This window comes from Capsella rubella, unplaced genomic scaffold (genome assembly GCF_000375325.1).
Source record: "Capsella rubella cultivar Monte Gargano unplaced genomic scaffold, Caprub1_0 scaffold_6, whole genome shotgun sequence".
Taxonomy (NCBI): domain Eukaryota; kingdom Viridiplantae; phylum Streptophyta; class Magnoliopsida; order Brassicales; family Brassicaceae; genus Capsella; species Capsella rubella.
In genome coordinates, this window is record NW_006238918.1 from 3,241,699 (window position 1) to 3,267,019 (window position 25,321).

The window sequence follows — 25,321 nt, forward strand, 5'->3', positions numbered from 1 at the left end:
AAAAGAAAGCTACTATCCAGAGTAAGAAGGAACAATAAATTTCGTATTAATTTAGAAACCACATTACACTTAAATAGCATCCTCCATGAGTTCAAGTAATCGCCGAGGAAGTAAAAGGCTTTAAGCCTTAAACAAACCCTTAAAAGCTAAAACAAAGACAAGTAGTAGTACATGAAAGAACAAGACAAAGAGGATAAAGCAGCTGATGAGCTTTTTGGTCCCTTTCTAATGAGCTTTTTTATTCCCTCTTGGATTTCGATAGAGCTCTCTTTCGCTGACCAAGCATGTACCTGTACATGTGTGGACTACCTGCAACAGCGAAGAAAGACAAAATTAGTTGTGGATCAAAACAGGTACATGTCATATGTTCTTGAGAAAAGGTCAATTGGGTTCGTGCCTGGGACATATATTGCAAGGACAACTATTGCTGCATAGAAGTAGTCGAATGAGAAGTTCAACGTGTTAGGCATCCTTACGCTGTACATCTCCGATGTCTGCAGAAAAATAAAGAAGAGGGCGAAATTGACCATTCAGGAATCAACCATCTTTACTTTCCCCTAAAACCAGTGGAACAGAATCCATAACTTTAAACTCGCCATCAAAGTTAAGTTTATCTATGGAAGATCTTACAGTGAAGTATTTAACCTCCTACTCTAAGAACTCTAAATTCGAATACACAAATGATGGATGCAAGGATTCAGGTTCAGGCTACCACCTTCAACAATTTAACCTAGCTTACTCATACTAAGTTCTGTATAATACTATAATCTTTGTACAGTCGATATACAAGACTCAAGCGACACTGCCCATGGGAATAAGTGAATTCATTGGTATTCAAAGAAATCTAGCACATACGAAGGGTACATATAACAAGGCTTCATGGTTCAAATAAGGTTTTCCCTCTTTTTCAAAAATTGACATGAGCGAGTTGTGTTACCTTGATATGTGGTAAGGCAAGGTAGATAAGACCAACTTCACTGGTGATACCGGTAGGGTATAGCAACAAAAAGCTGCTGTATCTGAAAAGATTGACGAGAGAAAAAATAAATTAGATGAGACTTTCAGATTAATCTATCTTTCAATGTGTATAATATTGCACATGAATGGCATACCTGAGCCACAAGTGCCATGAAGGAGCAAAGCCTAGAGCTTCCTTAAAGCCAAAAAAGGAGTAGCGAATGATCTGCAAGAGTAAGTAAATATACAAATTTTATGCACCTCTGAGTCAAATATTCATCAAAGATATGAACTAAAACACATGATCCTAAAAGGAATCTACTAGGATAAGACTTCAACCAAAATGGAGTAAAGGGTAAGAAATGATCTGTAAGGTGTAATTGTTATTTCAAAGAGTAAAATTTAAGTCAAATCTTGACTGCCAGAAATAATAACAGCGAATCTCTTGGTCTGTACTTCAACAATACATGTGACAGGTAACTTATCAGATTCAAGACATACAATGAAAGTGGTATATCTCTGTTACTAAAAATGATACTCAATGGTTATAACAAATTCAGAACGAAGATTAGAATTAATCACCTCTGTGATGGACCAGCTTATGACAAGTGATGTGACCAAGAAATGAGATCTGACCTGCAATTCAAAGGAACATAATTCAAACGATCAAATGATGAAACTTGCAACAATCCCAGAGAAATAATGAACTCGAAATGCAGGTAACTTTCTAAGTAACCTCTGGAAAACTGTAAAGGATGCCCCAAGTGAGAAATAGCCTTGAACCTATCTGTGGCAGAGTTGCAGAAACAGGAGATCTAACCAAACCTATTCGAGTTTAGAAACACAGCAGAACACAAATCAGGCAATGGTCTTGAGAATTTTTATCAAGACGGAGTAATGCAAGTTTGAAAAGAAGTGTAATGGATCAGATCACTCACCTACTAATCCATGAAGAATCTGCTCCAAACCCGGAAAAATTCCAAAATTCAGATTTGAATCAGGCAAAATCAAGCAGAGGAAGAAACGAGCAGTTGCAGCAAAACATTCGTATTCTCTAATTACCGGAAAATGCAAAAATATAAACACAAATATTCATATTCATGGGATTCGAACCTCGAGAACGGCGGCAGTCTGAGCAAGCTGGAGAGGCTTCTCAATGGCGTCATAGACATCTTCATATCCCGTTTCCGACAAAGTCTTTATTGCAAAGTACAGAACTTGAGCCCTAAACCCCAAAATGTCACCAAATTACAAAAAATCAATTCCGATAGAAAAAACAAAACTCAAGGGGGAGAGACAAGAGTGAAGAGAGTTGAGTTGGACTTGCCATCCAGCAAAGACGATCCAGTTGTAGAGAGTGAGGTACACACGCCGGACGACGGAGAGAAAGCCCGCCATGGAAAATGACTAATCGAGAAAGATTCTTCCAACACTCAGACGAAGAAGAAAGAGTAGGCTTTTATGGCGGAGAGATCGGAGGAGAAGCATTTATGAATTACATCATGTATAGAGAGAGACAGGTAAGCTACTTCTCAACCGTCTTCTTCGGATATTTATTATTTAAACCCATAACTTCACCCAACTCTAACGAAACGACCCCGATATTAAATTATATAAATAACATCAACCCCCAACTTCCAGAATTGTGGGAGGGAAATCATTAAAAATCAATTAATTTCGATCGTGTATTACATCAAAGAGTGTTAAAAAAAATAGCTAACACTTTGAATTCATCTCACTGCTCGCTCGAAGCACCCGAGCTTGGTTGAGATTTGCCATCTTTATGTTCCTTATCAACCACCAATGGTCCATTCCCACCAGATCTGCGAGCCCCAGTGAGTTCTTTACTATCTGTTTCCGTGGAAGAAGAATGTATCTCTTCTTCGATTGGAAGTGTTCTCTTTGAGCCTTCTAGTGCAACACCCAGTACTATATTCTCTTCCAAAGCTGATCTAGACGCTGATGATGTACCATCTGTTTCATCGGTCTTTGGTGACTTTATTGTGCTACCACTTCTCTTTGCCTTTGCTTTCTCGGCTCCTGATGTTTCTGTATCCTTGGGGGAAGTCGTCGGTTTAGAGACCGCTTTGATTCCTGGCTTTGCTACTGGTTCATCAGGTACTTTGTTGGTATCCGAAACAGGCAATTCTACAGCTTTTGCGTTCTCCTTTAGGTCAGGAGGAGACGTTTCTTTTGACTTTGGACCCGAATCCTTATTTTCTTGCTCTGCCGTTGGTTTTGATGCACGGTTTTGAGATTTTGATTTTTCTTCTCCATTAATTTTGTAAGAGGGTTCTATTAGCATCAACGGACGCCGAGAACCAACACCTCCAGGTCCATACATCGATTCCCCAAATGGTGCATTTTCCAAGTCAGCATCTGTGTACATTTTACGGATCGTACGAATTGGTGTGGCTAGACGTGCTCGGTGGTGGCTTATGACTCTTAGAAGGTCCATCAATATAGCTTCCTGTTACGCCAATACAAGAAAACAAAAGCAATAAAGTCAATGGTTCCTGTGAACCTCTTACGTAGATAGATGATAAGATAAAAGACTTGAAATTTACCTTTACACCCAAGTATTCTTCGTGATGAGATGTCTTCACAAAGCAAGAGATCAGTATCTGTAAAAACGAGAACCAGATGTAAGAACCGGACCGTCCAAAGTTTCTTGAAATATCTGATCACCACTTTAAGGTGGTGCAAAAGAAGATATATGTATTTAAGTCTAACCGAGAGGGCCTGGTTTTCTGGAATGACATTCTCCAAGAATACCCTTCTATGTAACCTCTGCTGCTCAACCATAGGATTCTTGGCCAATACTTTCCGCATGTCAGCTACAATATTCTGTTTGGGGAAGTTCCGAACAAGGATCAGCTAAAAGAACTCCATGATTGGCACTTATATTTTTTAAGGATTAACGACCATAAGGGAATTAGAAAACGCACATTTATTTTGTTGACATCCAAGTGACTGATTGCTAGGTGAGTTTTGATACGCCAATGAGTTTTCTGAGTAAGGTTTCTCACGACATTGACTGTGAACTTATGGTTTGGGATGTGGATTGCCTCGCGGTCTTCACCTCTAATGATTGTTGGTGACCACCAACCAACATGCTGTAAATGCATTGCAACAAGCATTTCAGAATGTTAGCTAGCTAGTCTTACATAAATATTCGGGTATAGCAATGACATGCAAGGAAATGTCACAATATCTAAGCTCAGAGATTATAATACTAACCTCCACAGTACCAGAAACTTCATAACCTTCTATCTTCGTTTGAATCCACTCATTCAAAACAAATGGCCGGGTTGCATGAATCATAACACTTGAAAGAAAGTTTGTCAAAATCTGGACAAAATAATGAAAACTCAGTATTTATGAAATATCTTTTGCATAAATAGGGAAAAGAAACATCCAAAGTGAAAAGTAAATATCCCGAAGAACCCAGAAATTAAATGAGAGTCAGGTTTCACCTCTCGCCCAGCAAGAGTAATCAAAACTGTCCCGAGACCTCCAGCAGTGAGCCATTTTTGTGTAGAGAAACCCAGCAACTCCATGAAAAGTGATACAGCAGCAACCCATACAGCAGAATAAACTGCTTTCCCAGCAAATTGAAATCCCATCTGTACCATTTCAGGGGCAAATTAGTCAAACAAATTGGGAACTTTTGATAGAGGTTTCAAATATGAAAGATAGACCAAACATCCTAAGACTAATAACTCTACAGAAAAGACTATTAAAGCATGTTTTATGAGTGTTACTTTACATACATTTCTTGTATCGCTCGGATTACTTGTTTCTGAGAAGAGCTTTTGTGTTTGTTGGATAAGACTGCATGGGAACATCTAACAAGAATCAGAAGTCATGAGATGACTACAGTTACCACATAACAATTTCACGTGATAGAAGGCACTAAAATACAAAAACATAACACGAAGACATGGTATTGTATTCAAAGAGACAGTACGCTTACCTGGAGATGCAGTAAGCAAATGCAAGAACCGTTGACAGTGACCTCACAAAATTCAAAAGTCGATCTTTTACAATTTTGCTAGCTTCTGTAGGAAGGACAACCGGATCTAATGCCCTGTATAAGGAATAGTCACCATCTGTCAATAATCTCAATAAAGCACTTTAGATGAGGATATAATGGAAATTTCTCAACAAATGAACGTCAAAGAGACCCAAGGAACTATTTAATAGATATACCTGCAGATGAATAAAGCTCCTAACCATAGTAGCAAAGGTTGAACATACGAAGTCATAACATGGTACGTACCACTCTTCTTCCAACCGTTATCATTTTTCTACAATGATTCAGAGGTAAAGATTCAGAATATCATATACAAAAGGCACCAAAATGATTTGAACTGAGACAACACATAAGTGAAAGCAGTTAACCAAAAAAAAGATAAAACCAGTGCATATAAACTTGAATGGCTGCACCTACATTGAGTAATAGGTTTCTTCCTTGACGAACAAAAGGCACTAAACCCCACAGGGAGAAAACAAGAAGAGCAACAGCTGGAACCAACTTATAAACAAAAGGAAATTGTTGTATCAACCCGTGTGACCTGCAAACCACGGAGTGAAATTACCAAAAACATAAACTACAAATGTCCTAAGGGGATCGATGGACATGACAAGGCATGCACACATCAGTGCGCTGCTAATTTTATTGTAAGTTAGGTGCCCCAAGATTTTACTATGCAATCCTTCAAAATTCTACAAAGATCAATTAAATTGAAACTACATTTCACAATCTTCCAAGGTGATCATTCTGCATGTGATGATAGGAAACAAGAAAACTTACTTTGTTAGCACCACAGTAACAGCTTTAACAGCAGGTTCAACTGCGTTGCCACCTACAGAAAAGGAATGACACCTAAAAGCGGTGGTTCTTAATGGAACTGAACAAATAGGCCTACGAAGGTAATCCGATAGTAAAACATTGCTGAAACCATGTTGGCCCAACTGTATACAAAAAGTAATATGTTACTAAATATCAGCAAACAGAAAAGTTGACTGACTAGAGTAAGTTTTAGTTGAAATATTACTGGAACGCCTAATGAGAGAGGACCCTTAGATATATGCAGCCTCCTTCTCATGACACTCTAAAAACAAGCACATATTTAGAGAGACAGAAAGGAAGAAATGAATTAAAAGAAAAGGATTCAAGGGCTGAAATGGAAGAAACGTACATATTCTGGCTTATAATAACACCCCTGGTTTCTGCAAAGTCCCATACCATGGGACAACTGCAACGTACCATAAAGGGCCATAGTCTGAGCAGAGTGAATGTGTTAACCAACAGCTTTAGGTAGCACCGATCATAAGCCTCACAGCATAACAGAAAGAACTCAATGAATGCCAACACAAACCCTGCACCATAGAGATGAAGGACACCATTTAAACACATGCCTATGCAGAAAATAACAATTCCAGTAAAAGTATAGCTACGTGAGATGGAAAGATTCCTGGCAATACTAAGAAATTCTGCAACTTACTGAACTGAGAACAAACGAAAACACAAGACAATTCAACTCAATCAGCGTCCCAAATTCATTACGAGAAACCTAAAATATACAAGTCTGATCACAATCCCCCAACTCAACTGAAATTAAAGCAGCTAATCACATCTCGAGGAAACATTCGAAATCAGAATTTACATACCTAGATTCCTAAAAATCAGACTAAAGGCAATAAACCCAAAATCGGAGTTTACAATCGAAAGACTAGGTAAAGGAACAAGAACATAGCGAGAGACGCAAGAAAAACATACCCCAGAATCAGAAAAATCGAAGGAACAGACAAAAGTTTAGGGTTTCAATCAAGCTTCTTCAAGGAAGAAGACGGGACAAAGGGGGATTCGCAAATTCGCAGACAAAAACATACGGTGCCGTTTCGTAATGAGCAACGTTCCGGGTTAAGTTGAAAGTGGTCAACAAATTGCCACGTAGTTTAACACGTCAGACTCGTGCGGCGAACAGATTCGTATTTAAATGATTCTTCAGCATAATTATTTACAAAAACATCCTCCATCACATATATATATATGCTCTTCACTTCTCTTTTTGTTAGGAGTTTAACATGTTCCTATTTAATTTAAGTTATGTAACTTACATACATGTTTATTTGAATGGTTTATAATTGGTAAGAAATATGCATGGGAACAAATTTAGAAAGGAAAAACAAAATTTAGTGTCAATTTGAAAGAACATATCAATGGTATGTTTCCTTTCCTTTTCCACTGTCTGTTGTTATCTTAGGACCATCTATGTTCTATGATTTGTCTCTCAATCAAATAACCTTAAAATAGAAAAATAAACAAAAAACAAAAGGCAAGAAAAAAAATGCAAATAAACAAATATTTGTGGTTAGCTAGCTTTTGGTGACTTTTCTTGTTTTGTATGAATGACTATGAGTATCAACAAACATTGTGCTTTGGACTGTTCAGATCCAACGTTGCATGTGTTTTAAATAGCAACTTATCATGATTACTATGCATCACCACCACCTTCAGGCGCCGAATCTTCCTCTCCGCCATCCTCTATCAAAACAAGATTTACAACAACAACAACAACAACAACAAATACACATCTCCTAATTTGGTTGTCCTGAACGAAAACTCCATAAAACAAAATATTAAGGCAAGAATTGAGATTTTGTTCAATGTATTAATTGGAAAATAAAGAAAAGGATGCTACGAAGAGCTGCGAGCAATGCGTACTCATGGTGGTGGGCAAGCCACGTTCGAACCAAACAATCCAAATGGCTCGAAGAAAATCTTCAAGGCAACATTACGTTTATACACATTCCCTAGATTATTCACTTTTTTCCATGTTACAATTTTGTTTATAGATTAAATTATGTTTAATTATGTAGACATCGAGGAGAAGGTGCAATACGCACTTAAGCTTTTGGAAGATGAAGGTGATTCGTTTGCTAAGCGTGCAGAAATGTATTACAAGAGAAGGCCTGAATTGATAAGTTTTGTGGAAGAATCTTTCAAGGCTTACCGTGCTTTAGCTGAACGGTATGATCATATTTCCAAAGAGCTTCAAAACGCTAACACCACAATTGCATCTGTTTTCCCTGAACAAGTCCCTGAGTTTGCAATGAACGAAGACGACGACGACGATGCTCCTATCTCACCTAGAAAACATAAAACCCATGCATCAAACCAAAATGTTCCAAAGGTTCCTGATTTCCCCGTAAGAGATCCTGAGGCTGCTAAAAAAATGTTCATTTCAAGGAAAGCTATTCAAGAACAGAACGCCACGTCCGTTGTTAACAAGTCCGGCCTGAGTAAAACCGAGGCGGTGGATGAGATTGACAAGTTTCAGAAAGAGATTCTTGTTTTGCAGACTGAGAAAGAGTTTGTGAAGAGTGCTTATGAGGCTGGACTTGCAAAATATTGGGAGATTGAGAAATATATCATGGAGAAACAAGGGAGGGTTTGTAGTTTGCAGGACGAGTTTGACGAAGGTGCTGTTGTTATAGAAGATGAAGAAGCTCAGATGTTGATGTCCACCTCAGCTCTCAAATCATGCCAAGAGAAACTAGAAGAGCTGAGAGATAAACAAGAAAATAATGTGAAAGAATCAGAGATTACAAGAGAACAGATCAGAGAATCAACAGAGGAATTTAGTAATCTTTCTGATGCATTGCTTGGTGATGGAGAAAGAAAACAAGAAATATACAATGATAAGGAGAAGTTGGAATCATTAGGAGAAAAGGTAAATAAAGAGTTTGATGACTTTGAGGCTAAGTCATGTCTTACCATAACAGATGTGGCTGATAAGATCGATGAGCTTGTGAATGATGTGATTAATTTGGAGAGCTTGTTCTCCTCTCAAGCAGCTTTAATACACAGACTAAGGGAAGAAATTGATGATCTCAAAGCACAGATTAAATCTCTGCAAAAAGAAAACGATTCATCTCAAACTGATGAAGATATGGTCATACAGAAAAAGCTGAGAGAGATGGAGGAAAAGCTAGAGTGTATTAAACACATGGACCAAGAAGTTGAACAAAAGAGTAAGAAGATTGAAATACACCTTACGCAGGCACATTTAAAACTAAGTTTCTTATCAAAGAAATTAAAAAGCTTGAAGCAAGAAGGAGAAGAAGACAAGGATATTACTAATGTGACAATACAAGAAGCAGGATCTTTGACTGGTACAAAACTTTTGGAAGAAAAAACTGATGACTCAGTTGTGTCTGAAAATATTTCAAACATGAACTCAGCATCTAGAATGATTAATACTGAAAAAGATCACACAGATGAAGTTAACCAAGAAGAGAAAATTGAAGCTACAAGAAAGGAAGCTGCATTATATGATTTAGAGAAACATATCTCTGTCTCATCACCAAAATCAGACGTCAGAACAACACAAGAGTCTGATGAGGCGTTCTTGCAGCAGTTGCTAGCACATGGGATAGAAGGCAGAGAGAAACATTTGTTAACCGAATACACAAAAGTACTTCGGAACTATAAGGAAGTCAAGAAGATGTTAGATGAAGCTGAGACAAAACTCAAGAGTGTAAACACCGTGAAAGATGAACAGGTCAGACCCAAGGATCAACAACGGGACAAACTGTTCATGCTAATGTGCAGAGAGGATGATGCTGCAAATGCGTTAACTGGTAAAAATCAGAGGCAATCACCAAATGGAGAGCAATTCGGAGCACGAGTTGATGCATTACTAAGCGAGAATTTGAACCTGTTGGTGAGGTTTAGCAACTCCTTTGGTCAGATACAACAGTTTGATACAGGAATCAAGGACTTGCATGTTGAGATACTGAAGATCATAAAACAAAAGAATCAGGATGGAGGAAGAAACACTCTCAAATCAGATGTTCGTCCCATATACAAACACCTCAGTGAGATCCGCACCAAAATGACTGTTTGGTTAGAGAAGGGTTTGCTTCTAAAAGAAGAAATCAACATCAGAGCTTCAACTTTGAGTGACATACAAAATGAAATAACAGAAGCTCTCAGAACAGATTCTGAAGACTCTAAAATGAAACTCACAATCTACCAAGGAGCTAAATTCGAAGGCGAGGTATCGAACATGACAAAGGAGAACAATAGGATAGCAGAAGAGCTGCAAACGGGTTTGGATCAAGTTACAAAACTTAAGAAGGATGCTGATACGACACTCGAGAAACTGACTGAGGAGTTTTCACTGTCTGAATCAAACGCACAATCTTGGCAAGATCGCAAAACCCGTATACCTTTGAGGTCATTTATATTTGATATAAAACCAAAGAAGCAAAGACTATCCATTTTCTCTTGTATTCAACCTTCATTGTATAAGAAGAAGCCTACTGCTTCATAGAACGTATTTCCATGTACTACCACTACTACTAAACCAAAAATGTGTTGATGAAATTTAAATCTTTTCATTTTGACTCAATCTTGGAACAGAAGCATGTGTTTGCTCCTTTGCTCATTTCACTAGGGTCTAATGCAAAACAAAAACGTGGGCTTGCCTTTGAGATTTTGATAACTTTGCTAGCTGGATCCTTCAACATCTCATTAAAAGGCCTGTTTTCCATTTTTTTTCTTCATATTGCTGTTATTTGCAGGTCCAACAGATACGGTAAAAAGATTCAAATTTACAAAAAAGAAAAAAAAAAAAAAAGATGACAAAAGCTTTCAAACAGTGACTTCAGAGCAAAGTATTGTACCAAAACGTCAAGACAAAACTTACTTTGAATCTGATTATTAATTCTTTATTAGGTCTAAAATAGACAAAAAGAAATATAAACGTTTCTTGGTAAGTTATAATATTAATACTATTGGTTAAGCTTGGCAATTACTTTATTTTGTTACTTTTTATTAGGTATAATAAAACATACAAATGACTTTCTTAGACTATTAACTATTTTACAGCTAGCAGAATCGCATAATAAGTCTAAGCTAAGCTGTTCACGGCTGTTTTGTTTGACTAAGGGACAATTTCACACATCTTCTTCGTGATCTTTGCTGTAAAAGAAAGAAATAAAAATTATCAAAGCTTTTGTCACTATTAACTAAATTATTAAACTATTATTGTTTTTTAACGTCTATCTAACCTAATTGTATTACTAATTTAATCAGTGATTGTACCCAAATTTTTTTTTAATCAACTCGTCATTCTATGGTACACATAATAAGAATTTTAAAGAAGTGTGCAAAGTGTAAACATCATTACCCCCAAGTGGGTAAAATTACCCTTCAAACACGGAGTTACTGTCAGAAAATAAAATATTTATATGTTTATGCTTTTCGCTTTGTCGATTATATGTGTCTAAGGTTAAGCTATTATGTAACCAATGTTGAGTTTATATAGCACTATTTACATCTTTCAAAAACTTGCTGTTACAAGAAATTCTAAAAATTCTTAGACACAATTACACCATGTACATAATACAGTTTATAAACCTGATCATAAGAGTTTCTTTCATACATTTTTAGAATAAAATATAATTAAAACCTCCACCATTTAAAATGTAGATGTATATACATTTTCATATATTGTTCCAATGCTAATTTGGGTCTTTGCCCCTACTAGTTTGCCTAATACAACCAAAACATCCTAAATATTTTAAAAAAAAAATAAAAGAGAAAGGTTAAAGTGCAAATATTATAAGAAGGTGATATTTTTGGGGAGGAACAAAAAGAATTAAAGAGAAGGTTTTAGTTAAGGAGATTAAGACAAAAGATGAGAGATTAAGATAATAGAAAGGAGGACAGGGTCGCACGTGCAACACCGAAATCTTCGACCATGAATATCAAAAGATGCTGCGCACGTGCCTCCTCGGTCAAAGGTCAAAAGCAAACTGATACACTTACCACTAGTTTATATTGGACCTCCCCAAAATTAGTATTTAATATAAACAACATTAGATTATTTGCATTAATTTCTAAAAATGAAATCTGGGAATCCAAGATAAGGATGATGATTAGGAGAGTATGTGTTGGTAAAAGACTCTTTTACGAGCTAAATTAACTATTTCAATAATACTCAAAAAGATCTTTAAGGTTTTTTGTTCACATTATTTATTCACACCTCTACTTCTTTTATGTATAAATCTGAACTCCATATAAACTATTATCATGGCTTTTAATCCTTCTCTACTTTTTATTTTTTTACTATATGGATATATAATTAAGGGTATGTTTTTTTTTTTTTTACTATTGGAGGGTTATATATTCTAATTCTTATAAAGTGATGAATTCATTTTCTTTATCAAAAACAATGATGATTCAATATGTTATCAATGGTATAATTGTTCCTTAAATTATAAAATCATGATCGAACTGTAAGTTGCATATTCTGGATTGTAAATATATTTTGCATGCATGTATTTGTCAATGATTGAGGATAAAATGTTTTATCCAAATTATTGTAAGATCATACTCATTAAAGACCGTCTGCAACTGTCACTAAACATTTAAGCAAAAGATATCTTGGAGTTTATGTTTTAAAAACATAATGTAAATACGGAATCCATAATGATAATATCACTTAATCCACCAACACAAATAGAATATATTTGGTCAATTTTAACAAAAATCTGATTATACATATATATATTGATGTAAACAACTACTCTACTTACGTGTGATAGAATAATATCATATGATATTGTGATTCGAAAGTGGGAAAATAGGAAGCTAATGTGGAAGCATGTGCTTTATACCATCCTCATTGCATAGGTTTTTACACAAATCTTAAGCTAAGATTTGTGAAGAAAAATCCTCATTGCATAGGTTTTTACACAAATCTTAGGTTAAAATTTGTATAAGGACCTATGCAATGAGGATGGCTTTATCCTCTCAAGTTGCTAGATTCAGCCACGTATGATGACGTGGCTCTTTGTAAATTTATACAGGATTATTTGCGAAAGAGTTGTATACTATATATACATGTGTTGGATGTTCCAATAAGATTAGTATATAGTATTATGTTATAATAAGTTGGAGGCTTGGAGCTTGTAATTGTATCGTCAGTGAGGGTTTACATTCGATACAAAAGGGGCAGGTGTGACCATCCCCACGTGTGATTTCACATGCAATTAGGAGAGATTTTAAAGCAAAGTCTTCCAAAGAGCCAAATAATTAGAGAATATAACTATTTTAAAAATGAATAAAACTTGGAGTTGAGTATAAGGACAATAACAAGCTAAGCAAGTATAAATGTTTAGAGTATTTTTAAAATGAATGTATCACCAATACCTCTGTTAATGACTAGAAAAGCCACGTCATTCTGGCCACAACCCTAACGAGAGGCCACACGTCCCCCCGACCCGATTGAATTTTTTTAAAACAGAAACACCCATGATCTCATGGTCATATATGAATATGATATCGCACAATTTTAACGTATTCTTTCTTTCTTTCTTTTTGTGAACTGACTTCTACGTTTGCGTATGAACGACAATCTCTGATTTACGGTTTATGTTATTATATTCGTCTACATTATATAGTTTCTCATATTCTTGATTGACCATCAACTATTTTTTGTCAAAGGATCACTGAGTAAAATGCTTTTATCATGTTTTAATCATTTTAAATTAAGCACATTATCACTTTCAGCATATTTAAATTGACGGTAGGATTTGAAAAGAATATTCTAAAACGATAATATTTTTTCTTGAAAAGTATAATAAATAAAATCCAACTACATGAGTTTCTCCAATTTTACAAGCAAATGGTATAAGAATATATATATAAAAAACTTCTAAACAGAAGTGAGATATAACGTTTGGAAGAATTCTAATGTGAAATTACCCAACAACAGATGCATTCGTAATCAGTCCAAATCCATCATCAGCATGCCAACAATCCATATGATGGTCAACCCATCGGTCAACGGACATGATACTTCTCTCGTTGTCGTGTCCGCTTATCCTTAGGCATGCTGGTTCACGTTCGCATATAAAGCGACTCGACCAAACTTGTGTGTTTCCATATCGGTGGACCGAGTATCACACACGTCCATAAGAAAAATAGATGTTAAATTGTATTTAGATACGCGTATCTCTATCAACGTTCACTCATTCTTATGTCTAAGACGATCTAATATCGAATGCATTAATCAAAAAAACTTTAAATCGACATATACTTGTTTCAAGCTTAAAACTTGCAAAGTTGGTGCTGTAACTGTTACGTATGGTAATGATTAATACATACACATTTGAAGATGTTTCGTATATATATGACATTTGAAGATGTTTCGTATATATATGACATAGAGATGAAAACAAATTAAAAAAAAAAAAAAAAAAGAGATGAAAACAAATTAATCAACTGGTGTATATAATCATACATGTCCATACAAGAAAATACAAAGAATCTTTTGAATATTGCTTTGGGTTGTACTACGCTTGATTAAGTACCTTAATAAAGTTTTGATTGTTTGATTGCGTTTGTATAGGCATTTTTGGAAAATTAGTAAACGCGGTTAAACAACACTTCATTTATCTAAAAGACGGGTGTAGATATTTGTTTAAGGTCTCAAGGGGACAGTAGATAAAATATCTTGAAAACAAAACATAAATAGGTTTTCTTATAAAATTTCTCAAAAGATACAAAACTATATACTAAAAATATAAAATGATGATGAAGGTTGAATAAAGTAGAAGTATAGGATACGAATGCTCTAAAGATATAAAATAATACGACATGAAAGCCCTAATCACGTGCCTTAATTGCTGGACCTTACTTTTTTTCTTCTCTCCTTAAAATAATTACTTTTTATTTTGCTTCGTTATTTACAGAGGAAACCCGCCTCCTCATCTGGCGGGTTGTTCCCCACAAGCCTTTTTTTGTTTTTTTTTTTGTTTCTCGAACTCTCAACTTCTTCTTCACCATTATACCTATTAACTAGTATATAGTTATAGTAATAATTAAAGTTTGTGATTTGTTATTTTTGTTTTAGTTTGGCTATATACAGACAGTATGCAAGAAAATGTTGTTTAACCGCGGCCCAATATTAATTTAACCATGGGGGACTTGACCGTTTATCTTTGACCCAAAAGGTGTATCTAAGCTATCTACGTACTCTATTACCCTCTTCAAAAACTTTACTTTTTGCATACCATATTACATTTCTATAGTATAAAAGTTTTAGGTTGTGAGGCTTTCATTTATAATATATACAGTGTTTTTCTTTTTTCAGTCATCATGCAAGTGTATTCATTTTGTTACGTGACAATTTCAGAAAGAAGAGAACTCAAAAATATGAAAAAATAATAACTAGAGAGGGGAGGGGGGGGGGGTTAAACTGTAAAATAAAAGACGTAGCCTGAGTATTAAAAAAGGAAAGAAAACCCGACCCGGAAGAGTAAAATCAGGTTGGGTGGGTTGAAAAAAAGAAGAAGAGATTGGGTAGGAGATTAGGAGGAGAATACAATTTGCATGTACGACAAGTGGAGAGCGTGGATACAACTAGTGGTTTGGTTTGGTTTGGATTTTAGGGGTAACTTTGTAAATTTCAGTATTATAGCCTCCCAGATCTTTTGCGAGCTTTGTTGTTCTATGTAGACAACATTTCTCCTCCGCAGTGCTATTAAAAAAGTCACCTCCACGGCTAAAACATTTGTTTTCTTTTTCTTTTTCCATATCTAATATAGATTGGTAGTCTATTTGAAACAAAGAATACTAAGGATTTAATATCTTTAGTACATAATATATGCGAAATCAAATAACATAGAATCAAACGCGAAAATAATATTCCCACTCTATTAATAATAGTAGTACGTTTACTTTTTTTACAAATCCATTCTTTTAGCTTTTTATTCAAACTTTTTTGATGAAAATTTCGTGATTTATTTTAATGTTTCAATCTGTAAACACCAGTTTGACGGGTTTTTGCCAACCATCAAAGTCAATAGTATAAAAATTTAGAACGCAGTAGAACACTAGTACTCGTGTGTTTTGGTGTTCATTCGATAAACGTTTTGGTGATTGTTATTCTTTTCCAGTAAACATAAGTACAAACATTTTCCATAAAACCGTGTTAAGAATTATCATATATATAGTGGACATAGAAAAAAATTTCACATGTAAAACAAAATCATAATAATCAACATACAAAAAAATAAAATAATAATACAAGTATTTGGCTAAACACTTGCTTCTATATGAATCCGCTTGAACAATCATAAGAGAATCCCTGATCCGAAATTGAGATGATATGGGATGTTTCTCGATCATAAGAATACAACCTTTTTGGGAAGAATACAACCGTTAAATGATAAGTAGAGTACTCCTAATCAAACAAGTAGTTTCTTTCCCCCATAATCATTGATGCGCATATTTATAAAAATCTTCTATAGCTCGAATTCAAGAAGTTTTCGTGCATGCACCATAAATTAAAGATTGTTTAGGACATCCATATTTTGTTTTCTTAAATTCATTTGATACGTTCTAATGTTCGAATTTCGATAGATGCGAAACTATATGGTCAGGCGTCACGCATTCGTTTAAAGGAAAAATGTTTACACCAATAATTAAAAAAAAATAAAAATGATGCATGAATATGTTTGGAATTCACAATCCAAAAAAACGCAATTATAAAAATTCCAACAAGCAAAATTCTTTTGTTGTCCAACTTAAAAAAGTTCCAAAAAATAATAATTAGTACTTATAAAAAATTTGGAAATTACTAGGAAATTTTACAGTGAATAGAAAGAAATGTAGTCAAAGGTCATGCATGAGTCGGACAAGATGGCATAGAACCAAATTATTTTTGTGAAACTGTTTATTACAATTTACAAAACGAATTAAGTAAGATACGTCTTATAATGTTAGTCATATCAAAAAAGAGTAAAATAATTCGCAAAAAGCTAAAGCTAATGAGTAAAAAAAATACACATACATATCGCTCTCTCTAAAATCCCCTCCGGTATTACGCCGGACGACACAGAAGAAACCGCTTCTACTTTTTTTTTTTTTTTTGTACTCTCTCTCTCTCCTATCTCTCTTACATGCACATTCTCTCTCTCTACTGCAACTTTTATATATATTTTTAAAACAAATAAAATACTTTATATAATTTTCTTTATAAGTATACGTCTCAGACGTTCCATAAAGAGCTTCTGCTTCAGCTTCTCTTTTTTTTTTATATACAAACTTCATTCAAATCTCATCAGACACAACCCAGTTAGTTTACATGCGTTTGCTCTCTTGATCTCTTTTACTTTTATCCAAAAACACATGCAATAGAGATACAAAAAAAAGCACCTCGTGATTATCGTTTCCTTGTTCGTCTTCGTCCACACAAATGCTTAACTACTCAAAGCTTATACTAGTGTAACGCTTCTTAATCAGTCAATCAGGTTTGTACTTTTATACACCAGAAAAAGGAAAAAAAAATAAACCAACCTTTATTTCTGGGTTTCTTCTTAAATCTTCTTTTGTCTTTTTCTGCAGTTAGAATTTTGTAGGCGTTCCCATTCTCTTCTAATCCTCTTCTTCTTTTTTACTTTATATAAAATTATAATCTCATCAGAGATTTACCAAAGAAGAAGAAGAAGAAGAAGAAACAAGAAAGAGAGAGAGAGAGAAAAGAATATAAAAAAAAAAAGAGAAAGAAAGAAACTTGATGGCTCCGATGACGAACTGGTTAACGTTTTCTCTGTCACCAATGGAGATGTTGAGGTCATCTGATCAGTCTCAGTTCGTCTCCTATGACGCTTCTTCCGCCGCTTCCTCTTCTCCTTATCTCCTCGATAATTTCTATGGTACCCTTTTCTTCTCCCTTCTCTATCTCTCTCCATCCAACCAAAAATTTCATTCCTTTTTTTTTCTTTGCGTATTGGTACGAACTATACGAATGATTGTGTTTGATGTTTAACAGTACATGCTCCTGTGTAAAGACTATAAACTCTCTCTGAGTAGTAACCGACTTGTGCTAGTAGCTTATCCCCCCCTAGCTATAATCAAGTTTGCTGAACTCAGCCTCCCCTTCCCTCGTGTTTTTCTCTCTGACTTTGTCTGTTTCCCGAGAAAGGCAAACGAAAATAATAATAAAAATCTAATTTTTATTTCTTCTCATACGGAATAATAGAGATACTTCTCGTGATCTTTCTTTCTTTCATCTTAACCCCAGTAAAAAAAAAAAAAATCGATTTTGCTTTTTTTGCAATCATCTGGAGGGTATGTACGTATGTATCTAAATCCGTTTACTTTATTCTGGTTTTTTATTAGGTTGGACGAATCAAAAACCACAGGAGTTTTTTAAAGAAGAAGCTCAGCTAGCAGCAGCTTCAATGGCCGATTCAACAATCTTGACAACGTTCGTAGACCCGCAGTCTCATCATTCTCAGAGTCACATCCCTAAGCTCGAAGATTTTCTCGGTGACTCTTCGTCCATCGTTCGTTACTCGGACAACAGTCAAACCGAAACACAAGACTCTTCTCTTACCCAAATCTACGATCCACGTCACCACCACCACCCAAACCATAACCAAAACCACCACAACCAAACCGGGTTCTACTCCGATCACCACGACTTCAAAACCATGGCCGGTTTTCAAACCGCTTTCTCAACGAACTCCGGTTCAGAGGTCGATGACTCTGCTTCAATCGGAAGGACTCATCTTGCTGGAGAGTATTTGGGTCACGTCGTTGAATCTTCCGGACCGGAGCTAGGGTTTCACGGTGGATCTAACACTGCCAATGGTGGAGCTTTGTCACTCGGTGTCAATGTTAACAGTAGTAATCACCGTAATGAGAATGATAGTAATCAGGTTACTACTAATCATCATTACCGAGGTGTCAACAATGGTGACAGAAACAGCAACAACAACGAGAGCGAGAAGACAGATTCTGAGAAGGAGAAGCCTATCGTGGCTGTTGAAACATCGGATTGTTCTAACAAGAAGATTGCTGATACGTTCGGACAAAGGACTTCCATTTACAGAGGTGTTACTCGGTAAGTTAATATTTTAATTTTGTTGTTGACTAAAGGTCAAAGACTTCAAGATATGATTGATGTTTATGAGTTTTTTAGTTGAAGTGTAAGTAATAATGTAAATAATATTTGATTGATGCAGACATAGATGGACGGGAAGATACGAAGCACATCTATGGGATAATAGCTGTAGGAGAGAAGGTCAGGCCAGGAAAGGACGACAAGGTATATTTTTTCTTCACTATTACAATCTTTCTTGAAACCAAGATTTGCATTCTGTGTGTTAAGTTAGTCATTTGAGTTTCTGTTTTTTTTTCATGTCACTAAGTCAAATACATTAGATCGTAAAAACCGGGTTTGTGATGTCTCAAAGTGGGGTTTAAGGAGCATATAGAGAGTGAAGTGTAGGACAAAGAAATTGAATGCAAGATTCAAAAGAAGCTTTACCTTTTTCTTTTCTTTTTTGCTATTGATCTGTCTATATCTTTATATTATGATTGATAGAACTTTGGGTGATTTGCATTTGTGAAGGGGAGCCAAAGTTTTTTTAACTTGACAATACTTTTGAGTCAGGACTCTTGGAAAAAAGAAGTAAAGAGATAAATATGTATAAAATATAAGTGTAGTTGTTGTTGTTGTTGATATTTCATATATTTAGCAGAAGGGTGCCGCCATTTTGTTCTTTTGTCTTTATTACATTTTTCTTTTCCTTTCATTTCACACTCTCTTACACATACTAAAGCCTAAAGGTACATTAGATGGGTCCCCGTGGCATTGCCTATATGATGCAATCTCTGTTTCTTGATTGACATGTTTTTGGACCCACTTTGACTCTCTAATCCTACTCCCATTTTTCTCTCTTCACCTACATCTCTAAGTGTGTTAGCATATCTACATATACATATGATTTGATGTTATGCAGGCATGTGATGTGAGACCATTGGACTGTTTTCATCAGTTTTTAGCTTGTGGGGGGGGTAGTAGAGTGAAGAGTAGTAGTACTTAGGTTGATTAGAGATTGATTTTGAGTTGCAAAATATATATGGTGTTACTTGCACTGAAGAGAGACCAGGGATTTTCAAATTATTAATGAAAGTTTCCAGAGTTTGGGTTCTAGTGTTTCTTCTGTCCATAAGGTGTCAGATTGATTTATGTGTAGTGTTCACATCAACAAAGCAAAGTCTGAATATTCTCAGTGGCTTTTGCTTTAATTTTATAGTTTTTTTTGCTTTGTGCTACCAGTACGCACCAAACAAGAGTGGGGATCTAGGGTTTGACCACATCCAATACTTCTCTTCTCTTTTTCTTTGTTTTATTTTCAAATTCTCTCACTTTTGCTTTCTGAGTGTTAATTAGAGACTGGTATCAATATTCAAAAAAACTTTCTTGTAACTAACTTAATATAATGGTTGGCAAACTAATTTGCCTTAAGCATTATCTGCATCATCTTTCTGCATAATAGAACTAGTAATTAAACGTCGTACTTTGAACTTTGGCTAAGTCTCGTATTCTTTTTTTGGCATGTCTACTCTATATGGGGATGCATTTTGGCTCTGCTTTACATCAACAGTATACTTGGGTAAGAAGAACAAACATCTCAATCTATCCCTATGTAAATAATGTTGAATATGTGTATATATATGGTGTCTTAAATTTGTTAATGATTCAGGTGGATATGACAAAGAAGATAAGGCAGCTCGAGCTTACGATTTAGCGGCTCTTAAATACTGGAATGCTACTGCCACCACCAATTTCCCTGTAAATGCTCCTCTACTGATTTGTATCCGTTTGTGGTTAGTTTATACAATATTGGTCACTCTTTACTAAACCATTCTAATCATGCTTTTTTAGATTACGAATTACTCGAAAGAATTGGAGGAAATGAAGCACATGACCAAGCAAGAGTTCATTGCCTCCCTCAGGAGGTAAGTTTCAATAACAAGATCTTTTCAGAATCTAATTGATACTTTTAAATATGTTTCTTTGATAGTAACTGGAGGTTAAAAATACAGGAAGAGTAGCGGTTTCTCTAGAGGAGCTTCGATATACCGAGGTGTGACAAGGCATCATCAACAAGGACGTTGGCAAGCAAGGATCGGCCGTGTTGCCGGGAACAAAGATCTTTACCTTGGTACCTTTGGTAAGTAAATCAACAAACTTGGTCTTAAAAGATATAAGTTAATAATCATCTTCTGTTGTTATTAAGTTGAGTTGTGGTGTTGTTGTAGCGACGGAAGAGGAAGCTGCTGAGGCTTACGACATAGCAGCAATCAAATTCAGAGGAATAAACGCTGTAACTAACTTTGAGATGAACCGTTACGACGTTGAAGCCATCATGAAGAGTGCACTTCCCATTGGTGGTGCAGCTAAACGCCTTAAGCTCTCTTTAGAAGCTGCTTCATCAGAGCAGAAACCAATCCTTGGTCATCAACTTCACCATTTTCAGCAGCAACAACAACAGCAGCAACAGCAACAGCTTCAGCTTCAGTCATCTCCTAATCATAGTAGCATTAACTTCGCTCTTTGTCCTAACTCAGCGGTTCAGTCTCAACAGATCATTCCATGTGGAATCCCTTTTGAAGCAGCTGCCCTTTACCATCACCAACAACAGCAGCAACAGCAGCAGCATCAACAACAGAACTTTTTCCAGCATTTTCCTGCGAATGCAGCTTCTGACTCAACCGGCTCTAATAACAACTCGAACGTTCAGGGATCAATGGGACTTATGGCGCCAAATCCGGCTGAGTTCTTCCTTTGGCCTAATCCGTCTTACTAAAACCAACTTCTTAATCAGTCAAGATTGTCCTAATCAGTGCAAGTTTTTAATCGTTTTTTAAGGGATACAACTTCTTCAACTTCTTGATTCTGGCTAACCCATAAGCTGACTAGAAGAATCTAAAAATCTCACTTATGTTTTTGTTTTGATTAACCGTTGTTGTTTAGGCAGGAGTAGATGGGGGTGAAATGTGGAAGCATCTAAGAAAGGTTGAGAAAATGGTAGTTTTTGGGAATTAGGGAGTGGTGGTGGTTTCTTTTATATTTTGTATGTACAAGGCTTATCAGCTTATCCCTAGCGTACTCTGTTTTCCATTTATGAAAAAAACCATCTTTCAGAAAGTTCAGTGTTGATGTTGTTGTTGTTCTATATCTACTTATGAGCCCTTTGGTAATCAAATTGACAACTCTTTCGAGGTTGATGAGACTAACAAAGTTCGGCAGAACAACATAAGAAAAGACACATGTTCAAGATATTCACAGTTTGGTTGAAGAGAAAAACGCAACCAATGGAGAGAATAAACAAGCACAAAACTGAGTTAAGAAAAAGACAAATCTAAAAAGAAAGAAGATAAAACAACTCTTCTTGTTTCTTCTGTAGATGGCTCTGTTATTAGGGACTATGTTGGTTTGATTGCTTCTACTCACTCCATCAAGAGTTGCCTATGTCGGGTGAGTTCATTAAGGTATGAGGAAGAGGTGTGATCTTGTAGGTCGCATGCATTCACACTCACTGTTCTTTCACATGCCTTATGCTGCAGCTCAAATGGCCCGTCTTCTCCACGCAACAGCTGCACTAACTGCACAAGATTTCACATTATAACCGATACACAAGCTCTATGTAGTTGAACCAAAGTTCAGGTTTTTGGCTCTAGCCTCTAGGTGAAGATGGGAAGATTAGATACCATACCCGAATCATGTCAGGTCGCATAGCGGCTATATGATGTATGCACATTGAAGCTGCTAGCATCACCCGTTGCATCTCTGTTGGATCAAACTCATTTCCTAGCCGAGGATCCACAATGTCCTCCATGCTATTCTTCTCAAGAAAAGGTTTTGCCTGTATTACCAAATCCAAAAAAAGGTAAGCAAAAAAACTCCACCTGAAACTTTGATGACTCTAAATAGCAGAGTTTTAGATGCATTACCCATGCTACAATGCTCTGCCTGCTTGCTGTATCTACAGCTCGGCGACTAGTTATGATCTCTAGAAGCAATACCCCAAATGCAAACACATCTATCTTCTCATCAACAATGCCGTGCATAAAGTACTCTGGAGCTAGATACCTAGAGGAACAAGGCCAGTGAAACATGGTTTTTAGTATTGATCATCAAAGATGTTCATCAAAACTTAGAAGCTTTCTCTCTTTTACCCGAATGTGCCTTCGATGGGGAATACAACATGATGAGGCCAGTTCTCTGGGAGCCATTTTGCAAGTCCGAAATCCGAAATCTGTAATGAGGCACACATGGTTCTCAAACCAACCAAATACCAAGAAAATGTTGAGAGATGTTGTCAAAGATCATCTACCTGAGCTTCATAATCTTGGTTGAGCAATATGTTAGAAGCTTTGATGTCACGGTGAATGATCCGTCTTGGACAAGCATTGTGAAGATAACTCAGACCATCAGCTATACCTAGAGCCACTTTGTACCTTATCTTCCACTCAAGACACTCCTCTGATCCTACATAGATCAAAGAGATAGGATCACAACATTGTCTAAGTAAAGATACTAGACACAAGATTTTCAGTAATAAAAAGAAGCCTTTAAGAATACCAAAGAGCATAGAAGCAAGGCTGCCATGGGGAGAGTACTCAAGCACAAAATGCAAACCGCGATCACTGCTGAAACCGCGAAGCCGAGCTGCGTTTGGGTGGTTTACATGTGCAATTATACCAAGCTCTGAAAGGAAATCGCTCACTCTTTCTTCTTCTTCCTTGGCGTGACTCATCAGCTTCTTGATCGCCACCGTCTCACCATCAGCCAAAACCCCTTTGTATACCTCCGCATGTCCTCCTTTCCCAATCATGTTCTCTAACAAAAACAAAACATGAAAAAAACTCAGATTCTAAACCCAAAATATGATTGAGAAGGCTTTGTGTTTGAATTCGTATTTACCAGGATTGAAATAATCGGTGGCTGCAGCGAGCTCTTCGTAAGTGAAGTTCCTCCAAGAAGGTTTAGCCATGAAGAAAGCTTCGCTGGGGAAACTACTATTATCAGAGGGAGAGAACTTTGCTGGTTGCTTACGCCGCAAGTTTTTACGGGTAAGTTCGTAACTTGCGAGGAGAGGAATGACAGAGAATCGTCTCATGGACTTCTTCTTGATAGATTCAATCATTCTGTTCCATTGAAGACCATGGTAAGAAGACGAAACGTTTTTAGGAGTAGTCGAAAACGGTGAGGACGCAGATGATTTATCATCAGAGGAGCAAGAGCTACAGCTACTGTAATTGCTGCTGTTGTTGTCGGAATCAGAAGCCATAGCTGCGTTTCCGAGTACACCTCTGGGAGATGATGAATCCTCGAGGCCTAAGTCGTTCCTATGAAGCTCTATCTCTTGATGCTCTTTGCTTTCTTTGTTATTGCTCTCTGTTACAAGGAATACAAAAAGTCATTTCTATAACATGTAAAAACATATTTATAAACCCAGGAAAAAAAAAAAAAGAGAAATATGTATAGGTTGTACCTTCAACAGCCATAGCTCCAGTGATTCCTCTGGGATTGATCTCTAATAAGAGAATAAGCAAACCCTTAAATTAAATTACACTTAGATTTTCCATTAAACAAACTTTCCCAAAAAAAAAAGAAAAAGATACAAAACAGAGAAGAAGAGAATCACAGGGAAACAAGAAAAGAAAGGTTTATTTGCGTTTTGTTTTGTTATTTGTGAGAAAAAAAAGGAAAGAAGAGAGAAAGGTAGTTATGATTCTTGGAAGAAATAGAAAGATTGAAGAAGAGTCAGCTTTGCTGAGTGGAGATGGATTGGAATCTCTGCTATATTTATACAACTCCACCGTGCAATTTCAACTTTTTGTTTTCATTTCATTTCAACTGCAAGTCAAGTCAAGTTTTGTTTTTCTTGTTTTTTGTAATATCTGGTTTCTAAATTAGTTATGTACTAAGTTCTTTTAATTTTTTTTTTATAAAAAATGTCTCTTGAGGAAGAAGGTGAAAGGATTAGAGATTGATGCCGTAACCAACGCCTTTACGATGTACAAACATCGACGGTTGAAAGATACTACAATGAATCTATATGGAGCTGGTTTTGTTGCCATTTTTCGTCTATTAAAATAAGGAAGACACATCACCTTTGCTTGTAATGAAACTGAGCTTTTTACTAATATTTAAAAGGGTTTTGTTTAGATTATATTTCACTCAAATTATATCCTCCGCAAAATAGCTATTATTCGTTAGCCCATGTGAAAAAAATGAAAATATGGACAAGGTTTTTTGTTTGTTCATCATTTAGCAAACCTAAGCTAATTTTTCTTCTTACATTCGAGTTTATGTTTTTTTACATGTTTAACGAGGTTTCTAAGTGTTTGTCGGAACATTCGGTTTCATCATGGTTTATAAGTTTGAAGGTGACGGTTTTATGTTTTTGCTATAGTATGGTATAAAACGAAGACAATTACAATGGAAAGGAATAGTATATGTATGGATTTGCA

At 36.0% G+C, this 25,321-nt stretch overlaps 5 protein-coding genes across 6 annotated transcripts; 2 read left to right on the forward strand and 3 right to left on the reverse strand.

Annotated features, from left to right (window-relative positions):
* Positions 1-22: 22 nt before the first annotated feature.
* Positions 23-2,457, reverse strand: LOC17881691 (very-long-chain (3R)-3-hydroxyacyl-CoA dehydratase PASTICCINO 2). The gene is made up of 9 exons (XM_023780258.1): positions 2,285-2,457; positions 2,071-2,182; positions 1,896-1,914; positions 1,694-1,782; positions 1,540-1,593; positions 1,113-1,183; positions 938-1,019; positions 398-494; positions 23-309 (listed from the first exon to the last, which is right to left on the reverse strand). The coding sequence occupies exons 1-9, from the start codon at positions 2,353-2,355 to the stop codon at positions 239-241; spliced, it is 666 nt and encodes a 221-aa protein (XP_023636026.1). The 5' UTR covers positions 2,356-2,457; the 3' UTR covers positions 23-238.
* A 104-nt stretch (positions 2,458-2,561) lies between these two features.
* LOC17882202 (mechanosensitive ion channel protein 2, chloroplastic) lies at positions 2,562-6,854 on the reverse strand. The gene is made up of 14 exons (XM_006289415.2): positions 6,743-6,854; positions 6,162-6,342; positions 6,018-6,074; positions 5,774-5,934; positions 5,411-5,534; positions 5,170-5,267; positions 4,934-5,047; positions 4,731-4,791; positions 4,434-4,583; positions 4,198-4,308; positions 3,906-4,073; positions 3,691-3,804; positions 3,525-3,581; positions 2,562-3,427 (listed from the first exon to the last, which is right to left on the reverse strand). Exons 2-14 carry the CDS (start codon positions 6,240-6,242, stop codon positions 2,693-2,695), a joined length of 2,031 nt encoding a protein of 676 aa, XP_006289477.1. The 5' UTR covers positions 6,243-6,342; positions 6,743-6,854; the 3' UTR covers positions 2,562-2,692.
* Positions 6,855-7,660: 806 nt separating this feature from the next.
* LOC17883494 (protein NETWORKED 2C) lies at positions 7,661-10,304 on the forward strand. The gene is made up of 2 exons (XM_006289295.1): positions 7,661-7,754; positions 7,846-10,304. Exons 1-2 carry the CDS (start codon positions 7,661-7,663, stop codon positions 10,302-10,304), a joined length of 2,553 nt encoding a protein of 850 aa, XP_006289357.1.
* Positions 10,305-17,102: 6,798 nt separating this feature from the next.
* Positions 17,103-21,989, forward strand: LOC17881617 (AP2-like ethylene-responsive transcription factor AIL6). The gene is made up of 8 exons (XM_023780192.1): positions 17,103-17,700; positions 18,167-18,893; positions 19,015-19,097; positions 20,443-20,451; positions 20,542-20,630; positions 20,724-20,797; positions 20,885-21,012; positions 21,101-21,989. The coding sequence occupies exons 1-8, from the start codon at positions 17,562-17,564 to the stop codon at positions 21,646-21,648; spliced, it is 1,797 nt and encodes a 598-aa protein (XP_023635960.1). The 5' UTR covers positions 17,103-17,561; the 3' UTR covers positions 21,649-21,989.
* Positions 21,990-22,082: 93 nt separating this feature from the next.
* On the reverse strand, positions 22,083-24,488 carry LOC17883399 (receptor-like cytosolic serine/threonine-protein kinase RBK1). 2 transcript variants are annotated; one of them, XM_023780193.1, is made up of 8 exons: positions 24,340-24,488; positions 23,769-24,242; positions 23,427-23,684; positions 23,179-23,333; positions 23,021-23,100; positions 22,796-22,934; positions 22,558-22,707; positions 22,083-22,438 (listed from the first exon to the last, which is right to left on the reverse strand). In XM_023780193.1, the coding sequence occupies exons 1-8, from the start codon at positions 24,350-24,352 to the stop codon at positions 22,292-22,294; spliced, it is 1,416 nt and encodes a 471-aa protein (XP_023635961.1). In that variant the 5' UTR covers positions 24,353-24,488; the 3' UTR covers positions 22,083-22,291. The 2 variants fall into 2 exon arrangements, with proteins under 2 accessions (XP_023635961.1, XP_006287662.1); XM_006287600.2 differs by having other exon boundaries at positions 22,083-22,447.
* Positions 24,489-25,321: the final 833 nt, after the last annotated feature.

Bases quoted from the DNA above. Each gene is read 5' to 3' on its own strand.
- LOC17881617 (XM_023780192.1), top strand. From the start codon at position 17,562: ATGGCTCCGATGACGAACTGGTTAACGTTTTCTCTGTCACCAATGGAG. The intron at 17,701-18,166 runs GTACCCTTTTCT...GTTTTTTATTAG, and splicing joins TCTCCTCGATAATTTCTATG to GTTGGACGAATCAAAAACCA. The intron at 18,894-19,014 runs GTAAGTTAATAT...TGATTGATGCAG, and splicing joins ATTTACAGAGGTGTTACTCG to ACATAGATGGACGGGAAGAT.
- LOC17883494 (XM_006289295.1), top strand. From the start codon at position 7,661: ATGCTACGAAGAGCTGCGAGCAATGCGTACTCATGGTGGTGGGCAAGC. The intron at 7,755-7,845 runs GCAACATTACGT...TTAATTATGTAG, and splicing joins GCTCGAAGAAAATCTTCAAG to ACATCGAGGAGAAGGTGCAA.
- LOC17883399 (XM_006287600.2), bottom strand. The intron at 23,334-23,426 runs GTATTCTTAAAG...TGATCTATGTAG, and splicing joins CCTTGCTTCTATGCTCTTTG to GATCAGAGGAGTGTCTTGAG. The intron at 22,448-22,557 runs GTATGGTATCTA...AATCTTGTGCAG, and splicing joins TGCGACCTGACATGATTCGG to TTAGTGCAGCTGTTGCGTGG.
- LOC17881691 (XM_023780258.1), bottom strand. From the start codon at position 2,355: ATGGCGGGCTTTCTCTCCGTCGTCCGGCGTGTGTACCTCACTCTCTAC. The intron at 1,020-1,112 runs GTATGCCATTCA...CAATCTTTTCAG, and splicing joins TCATGGCACTTGTGGCTCAG to ATACAGCAGCTTTTTGTTGC. The intron at 495-937 runs GTAACACAACTC...ATTTTTCTGCAG, and splicing joins TTGCCTTACCACATATCAAG to ACATCGGAGATGTACAGCGT.
- LOC17882202 (XM_006289415.2), bottom strand. From the start codon at position 6,242: ATGGCCCTTTATGGTACGTTGCAGTTGTCCCATGGTATGGGACTTTGC. The intron at 4,584-4,730 runs GTATGTAAAGTA...GAAATGGTACAG, and splicing joins ATCCGAGCGATACAAGAAAT to ATGGGATTTCAATTTGCTGG. The intron at 3,582-3,690 runs GTTAGACTTAAA...TCGTTTTTACAG, and splicing joins CAGAAAACCAGGCCCTCTCG to ATACTGATCTCTTGCTTTGT.